Source organism: Prunus avium, chromosome 4, assembly GCF_965620075.1.
Source record: "Prunus avium chromosome 4, drPruAviu1.hap1.1, whole genome shotgun sequence".
Lineage (NCBI taxonomy): Eukaryota > Viridiplantae > Streptophyta > Magnoliopsida > Rosales > Rosaceae > Prunus > Prunus avium.
This window is the reverse complement of record NC_142287.1, coordinates 16,971,362-16,992,132: the sequence shown is the minus strand read 5'-3', so window position 1 is coordinate 16,992,132 and position 20,771 is coordinate 16,971,362. Positions and strand designations below refer to the sequence as shown.

The following is a 20,771-nucleotide window of genomic DNA, read 5'->3' as shown; positions in this document are numbered from 1 at the left end:
GCTCTATCATGAGTAATGTTTCCTGTAAGAGGGTAGGCTACTAGTTAGTAAGACCAAAACCCTTACGCTTTGTCCTATTTTTGGTAATGTGTTTGCTTTCTCCTCGATAATATAATATCCCTTTGTCTAAAAAAAACAATTCATGACTAGACGCACAATCATCTTAACAAGCCATTCACAGCTCGTTGAAGAAACAAGAACTTAAGCCTTGGTGGGCAGCAGCATACATACATCATTTGTGGCACTTGAGCATAGATCTTATAAGTCAACCTACGATCAACGGAAGCTAAGATTTCTGACAAAGGAGCAACTACCTATTCACGATAGAAGAACTCCGGTCAAAAAAGACTGCAAGGTATCAACAAGGATACCATTTCCAAAAAAGACTAGATTTTACTCAAACCTTGCTGCAGAATTATTCATATATTCAAGAGGATCATGGGACAACATCATAATTTTAACATATATTTTTCCTCAAAACAAAGGTCGCAAACCAATGGTATCAAATTCCTTTACAAGGAGATCTTCACTTTACAAGTGCTACATGAGACTAAGTAATCAGTCCCCTGGTATATAGCCCAGAAGCAGTAAGTTATAATTTCACACTCACTGTCAGAAACAGAAATCCAGTCACCTACCTGTTAAGAAAAAGAGGAACAGAAAGGGGGTGGCTATGCATGCAGCTTGACAACTCGGGATAACCTTTCAAAGAATTTAGGGCACATGGTTGTGCTGAACATTATGGCATCCTTCATCCATTCTGGGGCAACCCTCTCAAATGTCCCCAAGGATAAGACGCGGTACAGAAGTTCTGGTTCCTTTCCACCAGCTCTATTCACCCATGTAAGATTGAAGGAGTAACCTGTCAGAACCATATATAATCATCAAATTTTGATATGCAACAACTAATTCTTGAGACAATGAAATCCATTCAAGTTGAAAAAGAATTAATAAAAACAGGAAAAGATATAGAACCGTGATTTCATAACCCATAAACTGTCAAGGCCAATCCCTCAGAAAAAGATAAACTAACTTTCACTGTTGAAAGTCCTAACAATTGATTAAGTTTTAGTACTTTCTTTTTAGTAATCCTGCCTTGAGCCGGGCACTGATATACAGCGACCAAAGCCTAATTCAGTGGATTAAGTTGCCAAACCCTACATTTTCAAGCTCACACACAGAAATGTAATAGAAGCTTTTAATATTTAATTTCAAACTCATGCACAACTGAAAATGCCAAATGGATGCAAAATACTAGAGAGGGCTGTGACTCTAATAGTTCAAGAATAAACCTTAATTATAGTGCTTCAGATGAGAAAATAATTAAAGAGAGTATATGCTACGTCACTCACCACAAACCACACAAGTAAAAAAATGCATAGCATATTGCCTTAGTTTCACAACACAGACATGTACAAGTAAGAGTAGACAGTTCTTCCAGTACAAAACATTACCCAGGTCTTAAAGATTACTCAAAATGGATGAAGGAACATATATTAGGAAAAACATCAAATTGCACTTGGTGAAATTCAAATCCTATTCCGTTCTTTATTTCCTTAATGTGGTTTTAGAAGGGCGGAAGTAACTTGAGTCAATTGTGAAATCTTAAGGGTCTTGTGCTTTTAGATGTATTGTCGTTAGTTGTACTGTTAGTAAGTTCTAGAGGATTATGAATAATCCTTATGTGGACTACTTGTTTCACTGTTATTGCTGTGCAAGCTTCATTCCCATAACCAATGAAACTTCTGTGTATTTGAATGAATTCTTTTTATCAATGCTAGGTGTCAAGCAATCCAAATCATCATAGCTTCCAAGAAGTAGGTATGAGTGTCAGCATTACACATGGATTCAATCATATATGAATCCATCAATAGAGAAAATTTTATTTTTATTCTTTTTAGCATTTTGATTTCCTGCCAATTTGAAGAAGGGAACATCCAGAATACAAACTAATTACAAAATAAACAAGCTCAAGGCTCGTTCGGTTACTTTTTCGAAAACATCTGTTTGCTTTTCAGATACAGGAACAAGTCTAAAATGCATTTGGTAGTACGTTTTTAAATAATGAATTCTGAAAATGGAAAACATCGGATACCAAAAAAAAATCTATATTTGGATTGTCTAAACGCGCTTTAACTGCATGAAACCTGTACCTGTTGAAATTTGATTTTTCAATATTTTCACATATCATTTTGCATATACACAGACCTTTCCAATACAACCCTACATCTGATATTCAATTGTAATCTTGTTGGGAAACTAAGCCTACAGTTTCCATAATCTTGAAGCCATTTTTCCCATTGATAATGCACGGGTTTAGTTTCATTAATAACAAAGAGTTATTACATAATTTTATCTTTCTCCTTTCCATGGGTGGAAGAATTGTTTAATTAAAAAGCATTGGTCCATTGACTAGTGGCTTTGTGTTGCATTAATGTTCATCAGGTAGTAGGTTCAATTGGCAATGTAAACTATCAGAATTGTTTAATTCTAAAGCTGTAAAATGGTGGACAAGACCCCTACTGATAGTTTCTAAGACATCGTCTGCCCTTAAGTAGTCTCACAAGCACATCTAATCTTAAACAATTTTCAAGCTTGATTGCATTAGTAACAAGCCAAGCCTGAGTAGTCTGCAAGTGGCTTGGTTCGCTAATAGCTCGAAATCAACTCTAATATCTACTGTTTGTGTTGCCTCTCAGAAGTGTTAACTAACCCTAGGCAGTTACATTTCATGATTCAATTCTATAAGTGACCCTTTGGCTATACTGTCACCCTTTAAAATAAAGGGGAAAGAATCTTGGAGCTTACTATAGGGAATTAGAGGAAATAAAGAAAACGACAAAACCAGTTAGCAGAGTAAAACAGAAAAACACATTTGAGGAAAAAATTGAAACTAAAATGTAGAATCTTCACAGATTCTAGGAATTACCACTTGATTGATGCACAGCTGAAATGCATATTTCTTCAGTTTGACTAACAGTTGAGAATTTTAAATCCACCAGATACTCAACAAGCACTTGAAACAGGCAGTTAGCTTGGCCAGTTGGGTTAACATCGCCACCTTGAAACAAGACATAACACATAAAATAACCCCAACACCATAAGAACAAGTAAAATAGCAGTAACCTCAGTTTCAGAAACGGAGACACATACCTGGTCTTTCAATAGCTCTACAGCATTGTGGCTGGAAAAAAACATTAGTCAGAGGAGGAGCCAATAAGTTTCTGCTCAAAATATATACTTCAATAGGATTATCAGATACCTGTTGAACAGTTATAAGAGACCCACTAGGCAAGGCTCCCTTGTGCAAGTCCTTTTCAGATTCTCTTAGGATTTCATCATCTTGAAGACTGCTAGAAGGCATAACTATATCCTCTGTCTCAGACAGGGATTGCCTCCTACGTTTATGTGTCTTTCTTCTCTGTGACCGATTGCCTGCTTCTTCTGATACTTGACCACTACCAGGTGTACACACTCCTCCATTGTCTGTTTTGCTATCCTTCAGTCTGCTAAAATTTCCCACCTGTTGCAGATTTCGGAGCCTCGCTACTTCTTCAGAAAGTTCTTCATCTGCCAAAAATTTGAGCCATCAAAAAAAGAAAAAGGTATTGAATGATCATCACAGCTTGGGAGAAGCAAACTACAGAAGTTCATACATGTTAAGCAACACTATGCACATGTTGATCAGTGTTGAGTACATTTACCATGAATAGTTCCTAGTGCCAAATCTTCAAGTGTGAGAGGGCATAGGAATGACTTTGTGCTCAAATTTAATAATGCTAGTTAAGATTTTTAGAAGCAAGAGCAAGAGTCAACCAACAAATTATTAAAACAATTTGGCCAAAGGAAAGAACAACTTAACAAATGAATAAGATAAAAATGGCGTTCTTCATGTGTAAATGTGTCAAAACATGTTGAACCCTAATAATTTGCATGTTGCAAGTATAACAAGAATTTGAGCACAAGAGTTCAACGTGTTTAATAATAAAAACAATATTTTATTATATCTTTCAAACGAATATATGCAAAAACTATTTTCATGGATTTTCCAAACACCTATAATTAATGTATGCTAGTTCTTATCAGAAGGCAAAATATAGGCTTCACCAAGATCACAATCTATACTTTACGTGAATAGATAATTCCAATAAAACTCATCCCCAGAACAGAGGAAGAAACTCAAGGATCCAGATGATACAGGCATCATAATTAAGCAGACCAGTGATATCTTACTCTTCCTGTTCTCTTCCATTAAAAGCTCCTGGTACTCAATACATTGTTCATCTTTGGCGGACCTGCAATCAATGTCACATATGCTTTAAAAGCCTGTTATGGAGGCTACTGTAAATGTTGACAAATTGAAATTCCAATGGAACTTAGAAATGCATGCCTAATAGAAGCCACTTCACTTGTCAGATCTTTAACTTGTGAAAGCAACCTCTCATTTTCAGATTTCAATTGTTGGATTACCTGCTCCGCAGCTGCAACCGAGAAAATAAACAAAAAAGTTGGGTGAGAGAGAAGAATAAAGTTTTAGCCTTAGTTGCAGCGATGGCAAATACTCATGTTAAAAAGAAGATCAAATGCAACGATTATAATAAATTCTAAGGTGGAGAAATACATACCCGAGATATAATCCATGAACTTTACTTCTTGATCTTTATTAACATTATCCAACTCCGACCATTTCTTCGACTGAAACAGCATGACAACAACTAACAATTAGAGAGAAAAAGGCTGATACAACAGATTAGATTAAACAGAAAAATCTAATTTTAAAAAATGGAGATGTGTAGCTCCTTCTGAATATGTTTAACATCAACTCAAAACTGAGAAATACACAACAAAGAAAGAAAAACAAAAATTTACTTTCCATTTCCTTCCAAAATTTGATACGCAATTAACTGATTAAGCACCAAAAAAAGAAGCACAGAGAAAAAGGAAAGAAATGGGAAAGAGCACAGAACACCTTGAGTTTCATGTACGTATCGTAGAGTTTCGAGTACAGAGCAGCCTCCATCTGCGAGCAAAATTTGAGAAAAATAAAAATACAGAAAAACAGTAATGCGTAGTAGTTTGCAAAATGGAGGGGGATCTTACAGTAATTTGCAAAAGGGTCAACGGTGGTTGCAATCCTGAGGCCTCTCAAAAGTGAAAGCCCTAACCCTAATAGCAATAAATTATGGAGGATGACGATGATGAAGAACGAAGAGCAGAGGAAAATGATAAGGGAAAATGAAGAAGACTGAATGGTTGGTTCCTACCTCTCTGCGCGAGTGTGAGACTGAGAGAAGAGAAGGCGGGAAATTAGAATTTCGAAAACGAGAGGAAGGGAGAGGGTTCTGTTTTTTTTTTTTTTTTTTAGGACGAAAGGAGAGGTTTCTGTTAGCTTTTAGATCAACACACGGACGCGAGAGAACAAGAAAGATAAAGCGTTCAAGCTTCACAGTGAAATACGATACGACGTCGTAGTGTCATATTGGAAAGTAATTCTGTCAACAAAATCCAAACCCATTATCCCAGAAATAAAAATAAACTAATTAGCAACTCCACCCATTTGCCATTTGCCATGGCAAGGGGGGCTAGAGCAGCTACTATTCACATGAATAGTGACGTGTTTCCACCCGTTGCCATGGCAAATGGCAAATACTATTCATTTTTTTGTTTTTTCACAACTTTGTTTACCTAAACAATTAATTTGGATAATATTTTCGAATAAGATTTTTGGGTTCGTACGTGTTAATATTTATTATAAAATTCATATTTCATAATCAGATAAAATTTTCAAATAAGATTTTCGGTTTCAAAATTCAAATTTCAGATAAATTTCAAATGAATTTCAAATTTCAGATCAGATTTTAGAATTCATACTTCATTCTCAATGTCAGACATGAGCAAAGTCTTGGAGAGGCAAGAGCGAGAAACTAAAGAAAGAAGGCGTCGACGAGCTGAAGGCAAAAGGGTGCAGAGAGAACTAGATCAACAAGTTGTCATACCAGTGACTTTGCTTGATGAAGAAAACCAAGGCCGCCGCCGTGGTTCACAAGAAGCCCGTGGCCCGAATGTGGACAGACATAGGCATTCTCGGGGTAAGAATATTCTGGAAAATTATTTTATCCCAACTTCTCTGTACTCTGATGTTGATTTTCGAAAGCGATATAGATTGCAACCCCATTTGTTCAATAAAGTCATGCATGATATTTGCAATTATGATGAATACTTTATTCAAAAGTGTAATGCTGCTGAGGTTTTGGGACTTCTTCCTGAGCAAAAGCTTACAACTGTTATACGAATGCTGACGTATGGTTCATCTGCTAATCAGGTGGATGAGATTGCCCGAATGGGGAAGTCCACTACTTTGGAGAGCTTGGTAAGATTTTGAGATGCAGTCGAAACTCTGTGCATCAGGGACTACCTGCGCAGACCTACGCCCAGGGACCTCCAACGGCTTCTACAAAAAGTAGAAGCTCGAGGATTTCCCGGAATGATTGGTAGCATCGACTGCATGCACTGGCAATGGAAGAATTGCCCAACTGCCTGGGAAGGAAATTATGGAAATAAGAAAGGGCAAAAAAGTATCATCCTTGAAGCCATTGCTAGATTCGATACATGGGTTTGGCATGCCTTCTTCGGAGTTGCCGGATCTCAAAACGACTTGAACGTGCTGGGTCAATCCTCGGTGTTCAACGATGTTTTGAGAGGTTGATCGGTTCATAATTGTATATCATTTTGTACCCTTCTAGCTTATGATTTGGTTATGTTATTGAGTTAAACTTGTGCTTTTAATTCATTTTCTATTTTGATAAGTCCATAATTTCATACACTTGCATACCTTCTTTACTTAGTGATTTTGCTTAGTTTCTCTTTATTTTGAGTCACTTACCTATGTTTGTGTGTTTTGTAGGTTAAGATAGTAAGAGATAAAATTTGATGCAATCCATGCATGTTAAGGGCTGATTGGCATATGAGGAATATGAGCTTAAAGACAAACACATTTTGGCTACAACCCCTTTCCAGCCCAATTTCGTAGGTCAACTTCTTGGCCTTGGATCAGCATGCTATGGGGCTCGAATGAGGTGAAGATCTTCATGAAACTTGTTCCAATGAGTGTCTACTACAACATATCCAAATTTCAGCCCAATTGGACATTTGTGGAGTGCTCAGCCCGTCCAACACCCAACCTTGCTCAGCAGGATTTGCAGCTGCCAGCTTTGAGCCTTATCTCCTCCTTTAAGCCATGTGCCTCACCCATGCTGCAACTGACTTTGGATCCAACATAATGAGTGAAGTGGGGAGGCATTCCAGCTATGAAATTCTAAAGGAGCAAGTTGGTACATGCTGGAGTTATTATAGAGAAAGCATGTGCATGCATGTAAAGCAAAGAAATAAAATGAAGTCAATTCCAGTCTCTGTTCGGCTGCCAACTTGCAAGGCCCAAAACGCACACTTCTACTGCTCCGATGGGAATACTTTCTTCATAGAAGTTGTTCCAATGGGTGTCTAGTATAACATATCCAAATTTGAGCACCATTGGATACGTTTTGAAACCTCTGGCCTTCCTACACCAAGACTGGTTCAGAAAACTCGTTTTTCAGCAACCAAAAGGCAACCACATGGGTTGGCAACCAAAAGGCAACCACATGGGTTGGCAGCAAAGGCAGCCACAACTGATCACCTTTGAACCCATGTGAAGATGCTTGAGGTGCAGCAAAAGAAGTATGGGATGAGATTGATTCCAACCACATTAACATAGACAAGATGAAGTGTGAGTTATGGGTTGTATTAAAAGAGGAATGGTGGTGTTGGATTTCATCATGTTGTTCCTCCCTCTTAGCCCTATAAATAGAGAAGCCTTCAAGCTTCAAAACACACCCCAAGGGGGGGAGCTCTCAAACACTTCTCTAGAGCTCCCTTCCCTTCTCTCCCTCAAATTCTCTTAGTTTCCTTTCAAGTTGTCAATTGTTGTAACAAAATGAGTTTACTAAATTTTCCTTCAAGTTTTCTTAGTTCTACTTTACTTTTATTTGTAATGTACATTCTTTCTTAAGTATTCAAGTTTAATTAGTTTCCAAGTTTCAATTATGGTTTTTGTTCTTATTCATTATGCTTATAAGTTAATATGTTAGTTTGAATGATTGATCACCATTTAGGCTTGCATGTTAGCTATCTTGGTTTGAATTAAGAGTAGACACCATGCTTTAATTCGAATTGAACTATGAATAGGAAGAGTATGTATGGACATTCGACAACAGGGATTAGATACATGCTTGGTTGTTTAAATTGTTCTTCTATGCTTAATGGGTTCCTAATGCTTAATTTTAGGTTAGACAACAAATGATCAAATTAGGGAATTAGGAACACAAGGTTTTGACCAAACACCATGGCTTAATCATACTTTAGCTAGAATCAATCCGTTAATCTAATTGAACTTGGGAACTTATCTACTTGAGTTATTTTCTTTTCTTTCTTTCTTGTTTTATTTATTTTCTTTCTTGTTATTCTGTTTTGTGTAGGAAAACTGAATTGGATTATTCAATCACCAATCCCTGTGGAATCGACCTCGCACTTACATATCTTATACTACCGAACGGCTCGTGCACTTGCGAGTATCACAAGTTGAAGATGCAGCTGAATCCATTTTGGTGCAGTTGAATCGACGCAACAAGTTTTTGGCGCCGTTGCCGGGGATCGGTAACATTGTTTGATTCTATTTGCCTTTCCTACTTTATTTTATTTTTTTTTCTTAACTGCACAATTTCTTGTTTTAAAGTTAATGATGTTAATGGACAAGTTGTGTTTGTAGTCCAACAGAAAAGGACAATTGCCCAACAAGCAAGAGAACTGGGTTTAAGTCCCAGCTTACACAAACCATTGGTGCTTGTTGCTTTGAAGCATGGAATTGGATGGTGTTGATTTTCCTTTTTATTTTAGTTTTTATTTCCTAATCCTTTTAATTCCATTTCAAGTCTGTGTGTTTGTTTTAGCAATTTATGATAGCTTAATAAAAATGGAGAGAGATGGCAACTTCAATCATAAAAATGGGAAGTGTGGAGCAATGGGAGAAGTCGCGCCCTCCAAGTGCATCCATGCTCGACCTAATCGCTTCAAGGGGAAGCATTTCAATCCTTTCTCTTCTTTGAATTCTGTTTATTTCTGTTATTGTTTTTGCCTTTTGGTCCGCGCTGGGTTCTTTGTTTTTCTGTGCTGAATCCAACCATATAAAGAACGTAAAATTTGGACTTGCGGTTGGAAAGTTATGGCCTAAAAACTGAACACAGGTCGAAGCTGAAAAACAGAGAAACGAATCTGTCCAAATGGTGATAAATAGGTGATAGAAAGTGCTGTTTGTGTTTTTCTTTGGTTTCTTGGTTTGTTTCTTTTAGTACAACAATTTATTTCGTTTGTTTGAGTTTGTTTAGAGTACTTAGTTCATTTTCATTTATGGTTTGTTATTTCATTTTATCTTAATTTGTTTTTGTTTTTTTTTATCTTAAAAATTTTAAAAAGATTTTTCATATGAGCTGACTTATGGTAACCCCATTGAGCACTTCCGTCAATACAGTGTCTAGGAGTTCTTTAGGCGACACCTTCGGTGTCTAAGAAGTTTGGGTTTTAAGCGGGACCATTGTGACCCCTCCAACCTTCCCGGATCCCCTGGCTGTGTTTTCTGAGGCCCTTAACTGGTCATCCGTGAGTTGCTTGTATATTCGTGTGTTTTTAAATTAAGTTTTTTTTATATTTTCTTTGTTATCTTTTCTGTTGAGTATTTGTTTTTGTTTTTGTTTTGTTAAGTTAGTTTATGTATTTTATTTACGTGGTATGGTTAGTTAGTTTATTTCTGAGTGTTAAAACACATTTTTATTTTATTTCAAACTCTGCATTAAAAACAAACAAAAACAAAAACAAAACAAAAAAACAAACAAAAAAACAAAAAAACAAAAAAAAACTTCTTCTTCTTCTTCATCTTCTTTATCTTCATCTTCATCATCATCATGGCTTGCCTCTATTGTCTCGCACTTGTAGAATCTGCAGCAGCTCTACATGGTCATCATTTTTCCTCTGCAGTGCTTCCACATGCTGAGTGGCACAATAGAGCCGCTTCTGCAAATCTGCCACCATAGCCTTCAAGGAAGCCACTTCCTCGTTCAGCGCTGTGCACTCCCGCATCCTCGCCAGTAATCGCATGCCCAAATTGGTAGCCGAGACCGCATGGAGCACAGATAAAGAGTGGGACTCATCCACTGCCATCTTGTCAGACCTACGTGCCACATGCAGATGATCTGCCGGTGTGAGTATACTGCCAATCATGCCACCCAACAGCACTGCTCTGTTCGGCATTGCCTCAGCAAAGTTCGGTATTGCCTCAGCAAAGTTTGAGGCCGTGCCGTGATGATATGTGGAGTTTGGGAAGACAGGAGTTGGAGGAGCCCTTATTTGGGCATTCGGTGGTGCAAGTGAGAGCTCAAGGTTTAGATCATCAAGGTGAGTACATGAGGATGCCATTTGTTTTGCTTCTGAATTTTTTGATGTTTTTCCTTGAGTTTGCAGGAAGAAATGCTGGGTATCATCCGCTTGCAGAGGTGTGGTTTAAATAGACATATGCTGATGAGAGAGAGCCAACACCATTTCGTATTTCCCGGGCATGCTCGACCTAATCGCTTCAAGGGGGAGCACATTAACTTTCACTTTACTTTTCTTTTTTCCGTGTTTTCTGGTGTTTTGTGTTTTTGCCCGTTACTTTCATTTTCTAGAGCTTTGTGTTTTTGCTTTTCCCTTTCGGCTATCATCTTTATTTTATTTTAGTTAGGGAACTGTGCTTTCTTTGTCTTTTTCTTTTTCCTTCTGCAACTTTACTATTTTATTTCCGAAACAAAATAACTAAAAACAAAAACAACGAAAATAAAATAAAAACAACAATAATGCAGTAGGAAATCATTTCTTCTCCGTGCTTGGTGTCTCGACCATTGGAGCTTTGAGTTTGGCCCTCTGGCTGTCCTCTTCCGGGGCTTCACGCACAGCTTCTTGGGGCTCACCACTTGAGCTCCCAAAGATCGCAATCTTAGCTTGAGCGTAATTACTCTCGCGATCTGCTTGCTTGCGTTTACTCGGTCGGTCTAGGTCTTCCAGCTGTTTTCGCATGTCACGAGAGTACAACTCTACCATCTTTGATAGGTTTCTATTCTCGTCCCTCAATACTTCTAGCTGGTGTCGATTCACCTCCACTATCCTTGCCCTCTCCCTTTTTAAGCTTTTTATGGCACTCTGACACTCTTCAACCATACTTCGCTCCGCCGCCAACTGACCTTTTAGCACCTCTACCTCATGGGACTTCGCAAGTAGGCGATGACCCAAACTTGCGACTGTTGCCGTACTCTGCACGCTCAGTGCCAGGGCATCGCTCACGACCCGGTTGTCATCCCTTGTCCCCAGCACACGTATATCTTTAGGAGTCACTAAATTTCTAGCCACTCCAATGGCAACATCGTTGTCCAGGAGTATTGAGTCAGTTACTGTCACAGGCCCCCGTGCGGAAACAAAGTAGGGCATCCATACTGGTGCCGCTGCTTGGCCTCGTGTCTGAGTCGGTGGAGCTAGGTTGAGATCCAACGAAAATGGGTAGTTAGAGGCCATTTGATTTCTCACTCTTTGTTCTTCTTTCTTTTCTGTTTTGTGTATTTCTGAGTTTGTGTTTTTCACCCGTTCTTTTTTTTACCTTTTTATAGACTTAGTCTGCTAAACCCTAGCCGCTGCGGTTCTGGGTTATGTGCGGCCCTTACGGCTTATCTCTATATATCGCCGCACCCATTTCCCAACCTCCCCTTAATTGCATTTTCACCTTTCACAACCTTCAAAGTGAAAAAGTCGTCCCGCTTCACCCAAGAGGCCAATAATTCTGGCTTGGGGGATGTGAAAGCGGCCTCTGCGCGCCGACACGTCCCTCACCTCTTTTGCCCGTGACTTCCCAGGAACCGAGGCATTAGGGACCACATTTTCTCTTTTCAGAAATCCCGCCTTTGCGCTCCCAATTCACGTTTCTTCTTAAAAATAAAAAAAAAAAAAAAAAAATGTGTGGGCTTCGGATTTCTTTGTGGGTCGGGTTTTCACCGTTGTTTAGGTTTCAAAGTGGGCTAACTTTCTTTTGGGTTGAGCTTTGAATCGTTTGGGTTTTGGTTTGCGTAAGACTGTTTGTTTAGGGCTTTCTGTTTCGAGTGTTTTACTGTTTCGTTTCTTTTGTTTGTTTGTTTTGTAATTTTTATTTTGTAATTATTTTGTTTTTTTTATTTTAACTCTTGTGTGTTTTGTGATTTTTTATTGCTTTAATACCTTCATTTGTTATTTTTGACATTGCTTGTGCCTAAATTTTAAACATTGAGGACAATGTTCATTTCTAGGTTTGGGGGTATTGGAGTTTAACATGTAAATTTGGTTTTTCCTTAATTTAATTTTTTTTTATTTGCTTGTTTTTATTTTTATTTTATTTTGTTTAAGTCTTGCTTTTATTTTATTTTTTTATTTTGAGTCTTGTTTTATTTTGATTTTATTTCACTTTCCGAACACATTTGATGAGATTGTGATAAATGTTTGCATGACTTAAATGAAAATTGAATTTTATTTATTTATTATTATTATTTTTTATTGTAAAAAAAAAAATATATTAATTAATTTGGCATCGTTCTAGCATGATATGTTCAAAACCTTCTTTGCACTTGCCATTTGTTTCATAATTTTCCAATTAAAGGATTTGCATGACCCAAAGAATTGTATCAAGCATAAATTAGACTTATATAACCATATAATGTGAGCTTTTGAGCCGTGTGCTTCATTTCATGAGTGTTATACACATACTCTTATTTTCTTGTCATCAAAGTTGTTGTTTGATCTCATTATTCATTGATTTGGTTGAACACTTAAAAGTCATTCATTCTTTTGAAATTTGATTTCATGACATTTAAGAAATGATATTAAGGCTCTCTTTGGATCGTTTGTGCCTTTCAAGCTAACCTTATGCATGCTTAAGCATGATTTTCCATTGTTTACCATTTTGAGCCTACATGTAAACCTTTTCTTTCTTTTACCAATTATATTTCCTCGCCTTAGCCCGAAAAACAAGAATTTACCTTTCTAAGGAACTCATGAGCTCTAATTCGGATGTGTTTTTCATGCTCAGTTTGGGAAGGGATATTACATATAAAAAAATAAAAAATAAAAATAAAAAATCACTCAATTGGTGAAAAAAAAAAAAAAAAAAAAAAAAAAAAAAAAAAAAGAAGTTATGATTAAGTGGTGGTTGATTGAAAATTCATTTTTGGGCCTTCAAAATAATTTGGTTTTTGGAAAGGAGTGTAAACCATTGTAAATGAAGGTATAAGGAGTTTGATCATGTAAAAGAAAGAATCTAATCGTGATGATTCGAAGTCATTTGTAAACAATTATTTTATGCTCTTACATTTTGAGTTCCTTGGACTTTGTATTATCCGTACCTTTCATTTCTTACTCACCTTACACCCTTGGCCCCATTACAACCTATAATAAAGACCTAAATTGATCTTAAATGTCATATGGTTGAATTGCATGCATTTTCTTACTTTTAAGTGTTTGGCATCCTTCTTGAGATCATATTAATGCAAGTTCTTCATCTTCCTATTTTGAGTTAAGTCCCTTATGATTTAACTCTAATCTCATGTTTATAACTGAGTGATGCATTGTAGCCCTCTTCTGAGTGATTCATTTGTGAGAGGACAACTTTGGTGAGATTTGAAGTTGAACTTGTGCTTTCTATGATTTTTGAAATTGTGTGAAAACTAAGATTGAGGAATTTGTTGCATTTGGCAATCACACTACTATACTTTGAGCATGTTGTGTTTTGAACTTTGCCGCCTTGTAAATAATATCTAAAATTGAGCTTTTATTGTTAAAACTTTTGAGTTATGTGCATGAGTCATCTCTCTTCAGAAAATGTTCGGAAAGATTGTTTTGAGTTTTAGTTTTATTTCTTTTATTTTTGTTTTTGTTTTTGTTTTTGTTTTATTTTGCTTAAGGACTAACACAATTTTTTTTAAAGTTTTCTAATTACTTTGTTTTACAGAGTTAGTAAAACGTTTGTGGGTATCGTTTCTGTTAAACCCTCAGGAGACACAACTCCTCCTACTAGGGATGCCTAGAGGTTTAAAGGCTTGTTGCATATGCTCAATGCAATCGAGTTACCTGCGGAAGTGGTTTAGTTAACTTCTTGTTTTGTTTTTAACTTTGTTTTGTGTTGTTTTGCTCGAGGACTAGCAAAATCTAGGTTTGGGGGTATTTGATCGGTTCATAATTGTATATCATTTTGTACCCTTCTAGCTTATGATTTGGTTATGTTATTGAGTTAAACTTGTGCTTTTAATTCATTTTCTATTTTGATAAGTCCATAATTTCATACACTTGCATGCCTTCTTTACTTAGTGATTTTGCTTAGTTTCTCTTTACTTTGAGTCACTTACCTATGTTTGTGTGTTTTGTAGGTTAAGATAGTAAGAGATAAAATTTGATGCAATCCATGCATGTTAAGGGCTGATTGGCATATGAGGAATATGAGCTTAAAGACAAACACATTTTGGCTACAACCCCTTTCCAGCCCAATTTCGTAGGTCAACTTCTTGGCCTTGGATCAGCATGCTATGGGGCTCGAATGAGGTGAAGATCTTCATGAAACTTGTTCCAATGGGTGTCTACTACAACATATCCAAATTTCAGCCCAATTGGACATTTGTGGAGTGCTCAGCCCGTCCAACACCCAACCTTGCTCAGCAGGATTTGCAGCTGCCAGCTTTGAGCCTTATCTCCTCCTTTAAGCCATGTGCCTCACCCATGCTGCAACTGACTTTGGATCCAACATAATGAGTGAAGTGGGGAGGCATTCCAGCTATGAAATTCTAAAGGAGCAAGTTGGTACATGCTGGAGTTATTATAGAGAAAGCATGTGCATGCATGTAAAGCAAAGAAATAAAATGAAGTCAATTCCAGTCTCTGTTCGGCTGCCAACTTGCAAGGCCCAAAACGCACACTTCTACTGCTCCGATGGGAATACTTTCTTCATAGAAGTTGTTCCAATGGGTGTCTAGTATAACATATCCAAATTTGAGCACCATTGGATACGTTTTGAAACCTCTGGCCTTCCTACACCAAGACTGGTGCAGAAAACTCGTTTTTCAGCAACCAAAAGGCAACCACATGGGTTGGCAACCAAAAGGCAACCACATGGGTTGGCAGCAAAGGCAGCCACAACTGATCACCTTTGAACCCATGTGAAGATGCTTGAGGTGCAGCAAAAGAAGTATGGGATGAGATTGATTCCAACCACATTAACATAGACAAGATGAAGTGTGAGTTATGGGTTGTATTAAAAGAGGAATGGTGGTGTTGGATTTCATCATGTTGTTCCTCCCTCTTAGCCCTATAAATAGAGAAGCCTTCAAGCTTCAAAACACACCCCAAGGGGGGGAGCTCTCAAACACTTCTCTAGAGCTCCCTTCCCTTCTCTCCCTCAAATTCTCTTAGTTTCCTTTCAAGTTGTCAATTGTTGTAACAAAATGAGTTTACTAAATTTTCCTTCAAGTTTTCTTAGTTCTACTTTACTTTTATTTGTAATGTACATTCTTTCTTAAGTATTCAAGTTTAATTAGTTTCCAAGTTTCAATTATGGTTTTTGTTCTTATTCATTATGCTTATAAGTTAATATGTTAGTTTGAATGATTGATCACCATTTAGGCTTGCATGTTAGCTATCTTGGTTTGAATTAAGAGTAGACACCATGCTTTAATTCGAATTGAACTATGAATAGGAAGAGTATGTATGGACATTCGACAACAGGGATTAGATACATGCTTGGTTGTTTAAATTGTTCTTCTATGCTTAATGGGTTCCTAATGCTTAATTTTAGGTTAGACAACAAATGATCAAATTAGGGAATTAGGAACACAAGGTTTTGACCAAACACCATGGCTTAATCATACTTTAGCTAGAATCAATCCGTTAATCTAATTGAACTTGGGAACTTATCTACTTGAGTTATTTTCTTTTCTTTCTTTCTTGTTTTATTTATTTTCTTTCTTGTTATTCTGTTTTGTGTAGGAAAACTGAATTGGATTATTCAATCACCAATCCCTGTGGAATCGACCTCGCACTTACATATCTTATACTACCGAACGGCTCGTGCACTTGCGAGTATCACAAGTTGAAGATGCAGCTGAATCCATTTTGGTGCAGTTGAATCGACGCAACAGAGGTGAAGCCCCGAATATCACCTATAAAATCAACAATACCGTCTATCAAAATGGGTATTATCTAGCAGATGGCATCTACTCGAGGTGGACCACATTTGTGAAATCTATTCCGCATCCCCAATCCGAGAAGCAAAAATTATTTGCTGCCTATCAAGAGGGTTACAGAAAAGATGTGGAGAGTTGTTTTGGTATCCTCCAAGCCCGGTGGCTTATTATTAAGGGTGCGGTGCGCATGTTTGATGAGGAGGTGCTTAGGAGCATAATGATGACTTGCATCATCCTTCATAACATGATTGTGGAGGATGAGTATGATTACAATGCTGCAGAGATGTACGAACCGAATCCCATGAACACGGCCTTGACAAGAATTTATGAAAGGTCCATGGGGCCAAGTGGAGAACCATTGGAGCATGAACCGTTGGTTAGGGACGGCCGTTTCATGACCCGTATGATTAATCGATATACGAAGATGCAATCATCTTATATTCATGAACGACATCAAGTTGACTTAATGGAGCATTTATGCGTAGTGAATGAAGTGAAGTGAAGAAGTTTTATTTTTAATTATGTTTAGGTTATGTTTTATTTTTAATTATGCTTTGGTTGTGGTTTTTTTTATTTATGCTTTGGTTGTGGTTTTTTGTTTAATTATGCTTTGGTTGTGGTGTTTTTAAAAAAAATTATGTTTTGTTTGATGTATAGAATGTTTTGAATAAAAAGATGTTTTATTGAATGCTTTTTTTATTCACTCAAAGAAAACCAACACAAGTAATTAAGAATTACTACTAATTAAATAAAATACATGAATTACAGATAGTTTTTTAAACAAAACATTAAAAAAAAGCAAACTAACTTAATGGTTTTGATCATTTAACCAATCCGTGTTGCTGGGTCCATCATCACGGAAAAGTCTTCTTCTCATAACATCCCTTCGTTCTAGCTTCCAAAATTGTTTTGTTTCAGGGGACATATGGCTTGTATCCATGGCCATGGTTTCCCGATCCTTCTTCTTAATGTTTTCTTTGCATACATACTCCCTTTCTTTTGCATATTCTACTTGAATTGCCCTCTCGTCTTCTTGGGCTTTCAAGTCTATTTCAATTATCATGGCGCTTTGCCTTGCAATTTCCTCCAAAAATTTAGATGTATTACTACTAGAATTACTCTCTCTCTTCGCTTTCGCCGCCTTTCTCTCAATAGGCCTTCTACGTTTATGTGTCTTTCTTCTCTGTGACCGATTGCCTGCTTCTTCTGATACTTGACCACTAGCAGGTGTACACACTCCATTGTCTGTTTTGCTATCCTTCAGTCTGCTAAAATTTCCCACCTGTTGCAGATTTCGGAGCCTCGCTACTTCTTCAGAAAGTTCTTCATCTGCCAAAAATTTGAGCCATCAAAAAAAGAAAAAGGTATTGAATGATCATCACAGCTTGGGAGAAGCAAACTACAGAAGTTCATACATGTTAAGCAACACTATGCACATGTTGATCAGTGTTGAATACATTTACCAAGAATAGTTCCTAGTGCCAAATCTTCAAGTGCGGGAGTGCATAGGAATGGCCTTGTGCTCAAATTTAATAATGCTAGTTAAGATTTTTAGAAGAAAGAGCAAGAGTCAACCAACAAATTATTAAACAAATTTGGCCTAAGGAAAGAACAACTTAACAAATGAATAAGATAAAAATGGCGTTCTTCATGTGTAAATGTGTCAAAACATGTTGAACCCTAATAATTTGCATGTTGCAGGTATAACAAGAATTTGAGCACAAGAGCTCAACATGTTTAATAATAAAAACAATATTTTATTATATCTTTCAAACAAATATATGCAAAAACTATTTTCATGGATTTTCCGAACACCTATAATTAATGTATGTTAGTTCTTATCAGAAGGCAAAATGTAGGCTTCACCAAGATCACAATCTATACTTTACGTGAATAGATAATTCCTATAAAATTCATCCCAGAACAGAGGAAGAAACTCAAGGATCCAGATGCTATAGGCATCATAATTAAGCAGACCAGTGATATCTTACTCTTCCTGTTCTCTTCCATTAAAAGCTCCTGGTACTCAATACATTGTTCATCTTTGGCGGACCTGCAATCAATGTCACATATGCTTTAAAAGCCTGTTATGGAGGCTACTGTAAATGTTGACAAATTGAAAATCCAATGGAACTTAGAAATGCATGCCTAATAGAAGCCACTTCACTTGTCAGATCTTTAACTTGTGAAAGCAACCTCTCATTTTCAGATTTCAATTGTTGGATTACCTGCTCCGCAGCTGCAACCGAGAAAATAAACAAAAAAGTTGGGTCAGGGAGAATAACAAAGTTTGAGCCTCAGTTGCAGCGATGGCAAATACTCATGTTAAAAAGAAGATCAAATGCAACTATTATAACAAATTCTAAGGTGGAGAAATACATACCCGAGATATAATCCATGAACTTTACTTCTTGATCTTTATTAACATTATCCAACTCCGACCATTTCTTCGACTGAAACAGCATAACAACAACTAACAATTAGAGAGAAAAAAACACTGCTACAACAAATTAGATTAAACAGAAAAATCTAATTTTAAAAAATAGCGATGTGCAGCTCCTTCTGAATATGTTTAACATCAACTCAAAACTGAGAAATACACAACAAAGAAAGAAAAACAAAAATTTACTTTCCATTTCCTTCACCTCAAATTTTCCTGACCAAAATTAAATATTCAATTAACTGATTAAGCAAAAAAAAAAAAAAAAAAAAAGGAGCACAGAGAAAAAGGAAATAAATGGGAAAGAGCACAGAACACCTTGAGTTTCATGTACGTATCGTAGAGTTTCGAGGAAAGAGCCTCCATCTGCAAGCAAAATTTGAGAAAAATAAAAATACAGAAAAACAGTAATGCGTAGTAGTTTGCAAAATGGAGGGGGATCTTACAGTAATTTGCAAAAGGGTCAACGGCGATTGCAATCCTGAGGCCTCTCAAAAGTGAAAGCCCTAACCCTAATAGCAATAAATTATGGAGGATGACGATGATGAAGAACGAAGAGCAGAGGAAAATTATAAGGGAAAATGATGAAGACTGAATGGTTGGTTCCTACCTCTCTGCGCGAGAGTGTGAGACTGAGAGAAGAGAAGGCGGGAAATTGGAATTTCGAAAACGAGAGGAAGGAAGAGGGTTTTTTTTCTTTTTCTTTTTTCTTTTTAAGGACGAAAGGAGAGGATTTTGTTAGCTTTGAGATCAACACACGGACGCGAGAGAACAAGAAAGATAAAGCGTTCAAGCTCCACAGTGGAATACGATACGACGTCGTAGTCTCATGTCGGAAAGTAACTATGTCAACAAAATCCAAACCCGTTATCCCAGAAATAAAAATAAACTACTTACACAAACTCGAATAAATCTTACAAATATATCTTTGTTTTTTTTTTTCGGTAACAAAGAGGGCTAAGCCCAGACAACAACTAAACATAAACAACGACTAAACATAAATCAATCCAAACCTTAAAAGGTCATCCTGTCTTCTTGGAGGAAACCAATAATTAGTGGCAATGGATCGTGTCATGTCGGGTTCGTGTCGTGTCAAGATTATATATGTGTCAGGAATGCTCAACCCATTTAATAAACGTGTCATGCACGGGTTGATCCGTTAAGTTCTCGAACAGGTTTCGAGTCATGTCAGGTTGACCCGCTAAGTGATAGTAACTAAAAGACATTAAAAAAAAAAATAGAAAAATGAAGAATAAACAAATAAACAGGTTAGTGGGTTGGAGGGTTACACGTGTATTTTAGCGAGTTGGCAGGTTATTTAGGTATTTTAGTGGGTTGGTGGGTTGACCCGTCACGACCTATTTTGTTAAACAGGTTATATAGGTATTTTAGAGGGTTGGCGGGTTGACCCGAAACTCACCCGTTTATTAAACGAGTCATGACTAGTTAACCCGAAAATGACCTGAATTTTAATCGTACGGGTTGAACCCACTAAATTCTTGTGTGGGTTTCAAGTCGTGTAACGGGTCGTGCTCGAAATTGCCACCCTTACCAATAATACCACCAAGAGGCAAAACAAAGCAATGAACACCCATTTCCATCTCATGCCCCATCTTGGCCAGAGAGTCAGCAGCAAAGTTAACCTCCCTGAAAACATGAAAAATATTGCAGTCCCAGGAACTCTTCCAACAAACTCTGCACATGTTTAGCAAAGTAAGGAGGGGGTGATTCAGCTCCAACTTAGCATTCAGAAGGCGCAAGACAAGAGTAGAATCAGTTTCAACAATAAGCTTTGTCACTTGCAACCTTTGAGTTAGCTTTAGACCATGATACAACGCCCACAGTTTAGCCACCAAAATCTCCCCATGACCCAAATTAGCAGAAAAACCTGCTACCCACTCATCAACAAAATTACAAATAAGGCCCCCACCAACAATAGTGCCACTAGAACCAATTCTAGACCCATCAATATTCAGTTTCATGGCAGAAACAGGGGGAGGCTTCCACACCAGCAAAGTTTGCAT

The 20,771-nt window shown here is 37.2% G+C and overlaps 3 protein-coding genes across 5 annotated transcripts; all 3 read right to left on the bottom strand.

The window, feature by feature from the left end:
- Positions 1-408: 408 nt before the first annotated feature.
- LOC110772788 (uncharacterized) lies at positions 409-5,411 on the bottom strand. Of its 2 annotated transcripts, XM_088252648.1 has the most exons (10): positions 5,265-5,410; positions 5,101-5,166; positions 4,970-5,020; positions 4,626-4,695; positions 4,391-4,481; positions 4,234-4,295; positions 3,263-3,570; positions 3,154-3,184; positions 2,930-3,061; positions 409-862 (listed from the first exon to the last, which is right to left on the bottom strand). In XM_088252648.1, exons 3-10 carry the CDS (start codon positions 5,018-5,020, stop codon positions 672-674), a joined length of 936 nt encoding a protein of 311 aa, XP_088108774.1. In that variant the 5' UTR covers positions 5,101-5,166; positions 5,265-5,410; the 3' UTR covers positions 409-671. The 2 variants fall into 2 exon arrangements, with proteins under 2 accessions (XP_088108774.1, XP_088108773.1); XM_088252647.1 differs by having other exon boundaries at positions 5,101-5,411.
- An 11,607-nt stretch (positions 5,412-17,018) lies between these two features.
- On the bottom strand, positions 17,019-19,515 carry LOC110747783 (uncharacterized). 2 transcript variants are annotated; one of them, XM_088252645.1, is made up of 6 exons: positions 19,194-19,515; positions 19,066-19,113; positions 18,691-18,760; positions 18,456-18,546; positions 18,299-18,360; positions 17,019-17,636 (listed from the first exon to the last, which is right to left on the bottom strand). In XM_088252645.1, exons 2-6 carry the CDS (start codon positions 19,111-19,113, stop codon positions 17,116-17,118), a joined length of 792 nt encoding a protein of 263 aa, XP_088108771.1. In that variant the 5' UTR covers positions 19,194-19,515; the 3' UTR covers positions 17,019-17,115. The 2 variants fall into 2 exon arrangements, with proteins under 2 accessions (XP_088108771.1, XP_088108772.1); XM_088252646.1 differs by having other exon boundaries at positions 19,082-19,113.
- Positions 19,516-20,216: 701 nt separating this feature from the next.
- Positions 20,217-20,771, bottom strand: LOC148294925 (uncharacterized). Its single transcript, XM_088252305.1, has 2 exons — positions 20,488-20,771; positions 20,217-20,394 (listed from the first exon to the last, which is right to left on the bottom strand). The coding sequence occupies exons 1-2, from the start codon at positions 20,769-20,771 to the stop codon at positions 20,217-20,219; spliced, it is 462 nt and encodes a 153-aa protein (XP_088108431.1).

What these genes read in the sequence shown, in the direction of transcription:
- LOC110747783 (XM_088252645.1), bottom strand. Translation starts at nt 19,113, where the DNA reads ATGGAGGCTCTTTCCTCGAAACTCTACGATACGTACATGAAACTCAAG. An exon ending in ATACGTACATGAAACTCAAG is followed by an intron (nt 18,761 to 19,065) that starts GTGTTCTGTGCT and finishes ATGCTGTTTCAG; the next exon opens with TCGAAGAAATGGTCGGAGTT. An exon ending in GTTCATGGATTATATCTCGG is followed by an intron (nt 18,547 to 18,690) that starts GTATGTATTTCT and finishes TCTCGGTTGCAG; the next exon opens with CTGCGGAGCAGGTAATCCAA.
- LOC148294925 (XM_088252305.1), bottom strand. Translation starts at nt 20,771, where the DNA reads ATGCAAACTTTGCTGGTGTGGAAGCCTCCCCCTGTTTCTGCCATGAAA. An exon ending in TTGCGCCTTCTGAATGCTAA is followed by an intron (nt 20,395 to 20,487) that starts GTTGGAGCTGAA and finishes TCATGTTTTCAG; the next exon opens with GGAGGTTAACTTTGCTGCTG.
- LOC110772788 (XM_088252647.1), bottom strand. Translation starts at nt 5,020, where the DNA reads ATGGAGGCTGCTCTGTACTCGAAACTCTACGATACGTACATGAAACTC. An exon ending in ATACGTACATGAAACTCAAG is followed by an intron (nt 4,696 to 4,969) that starts GTGTTCTGTGCT and finishes ATGCTGTTTCAG; the next exon opens with TCGAAGAAATGGTCGGAGTT. An exon ending in AGCTGTGCATCAATCAAGTG is followed by an intron (nt 863 to 2,929) that starts GTAATTCCTAGA and finishes TGGTTCTGACAG; the next exon opens with GTTACTCCTTCAATCTTACA.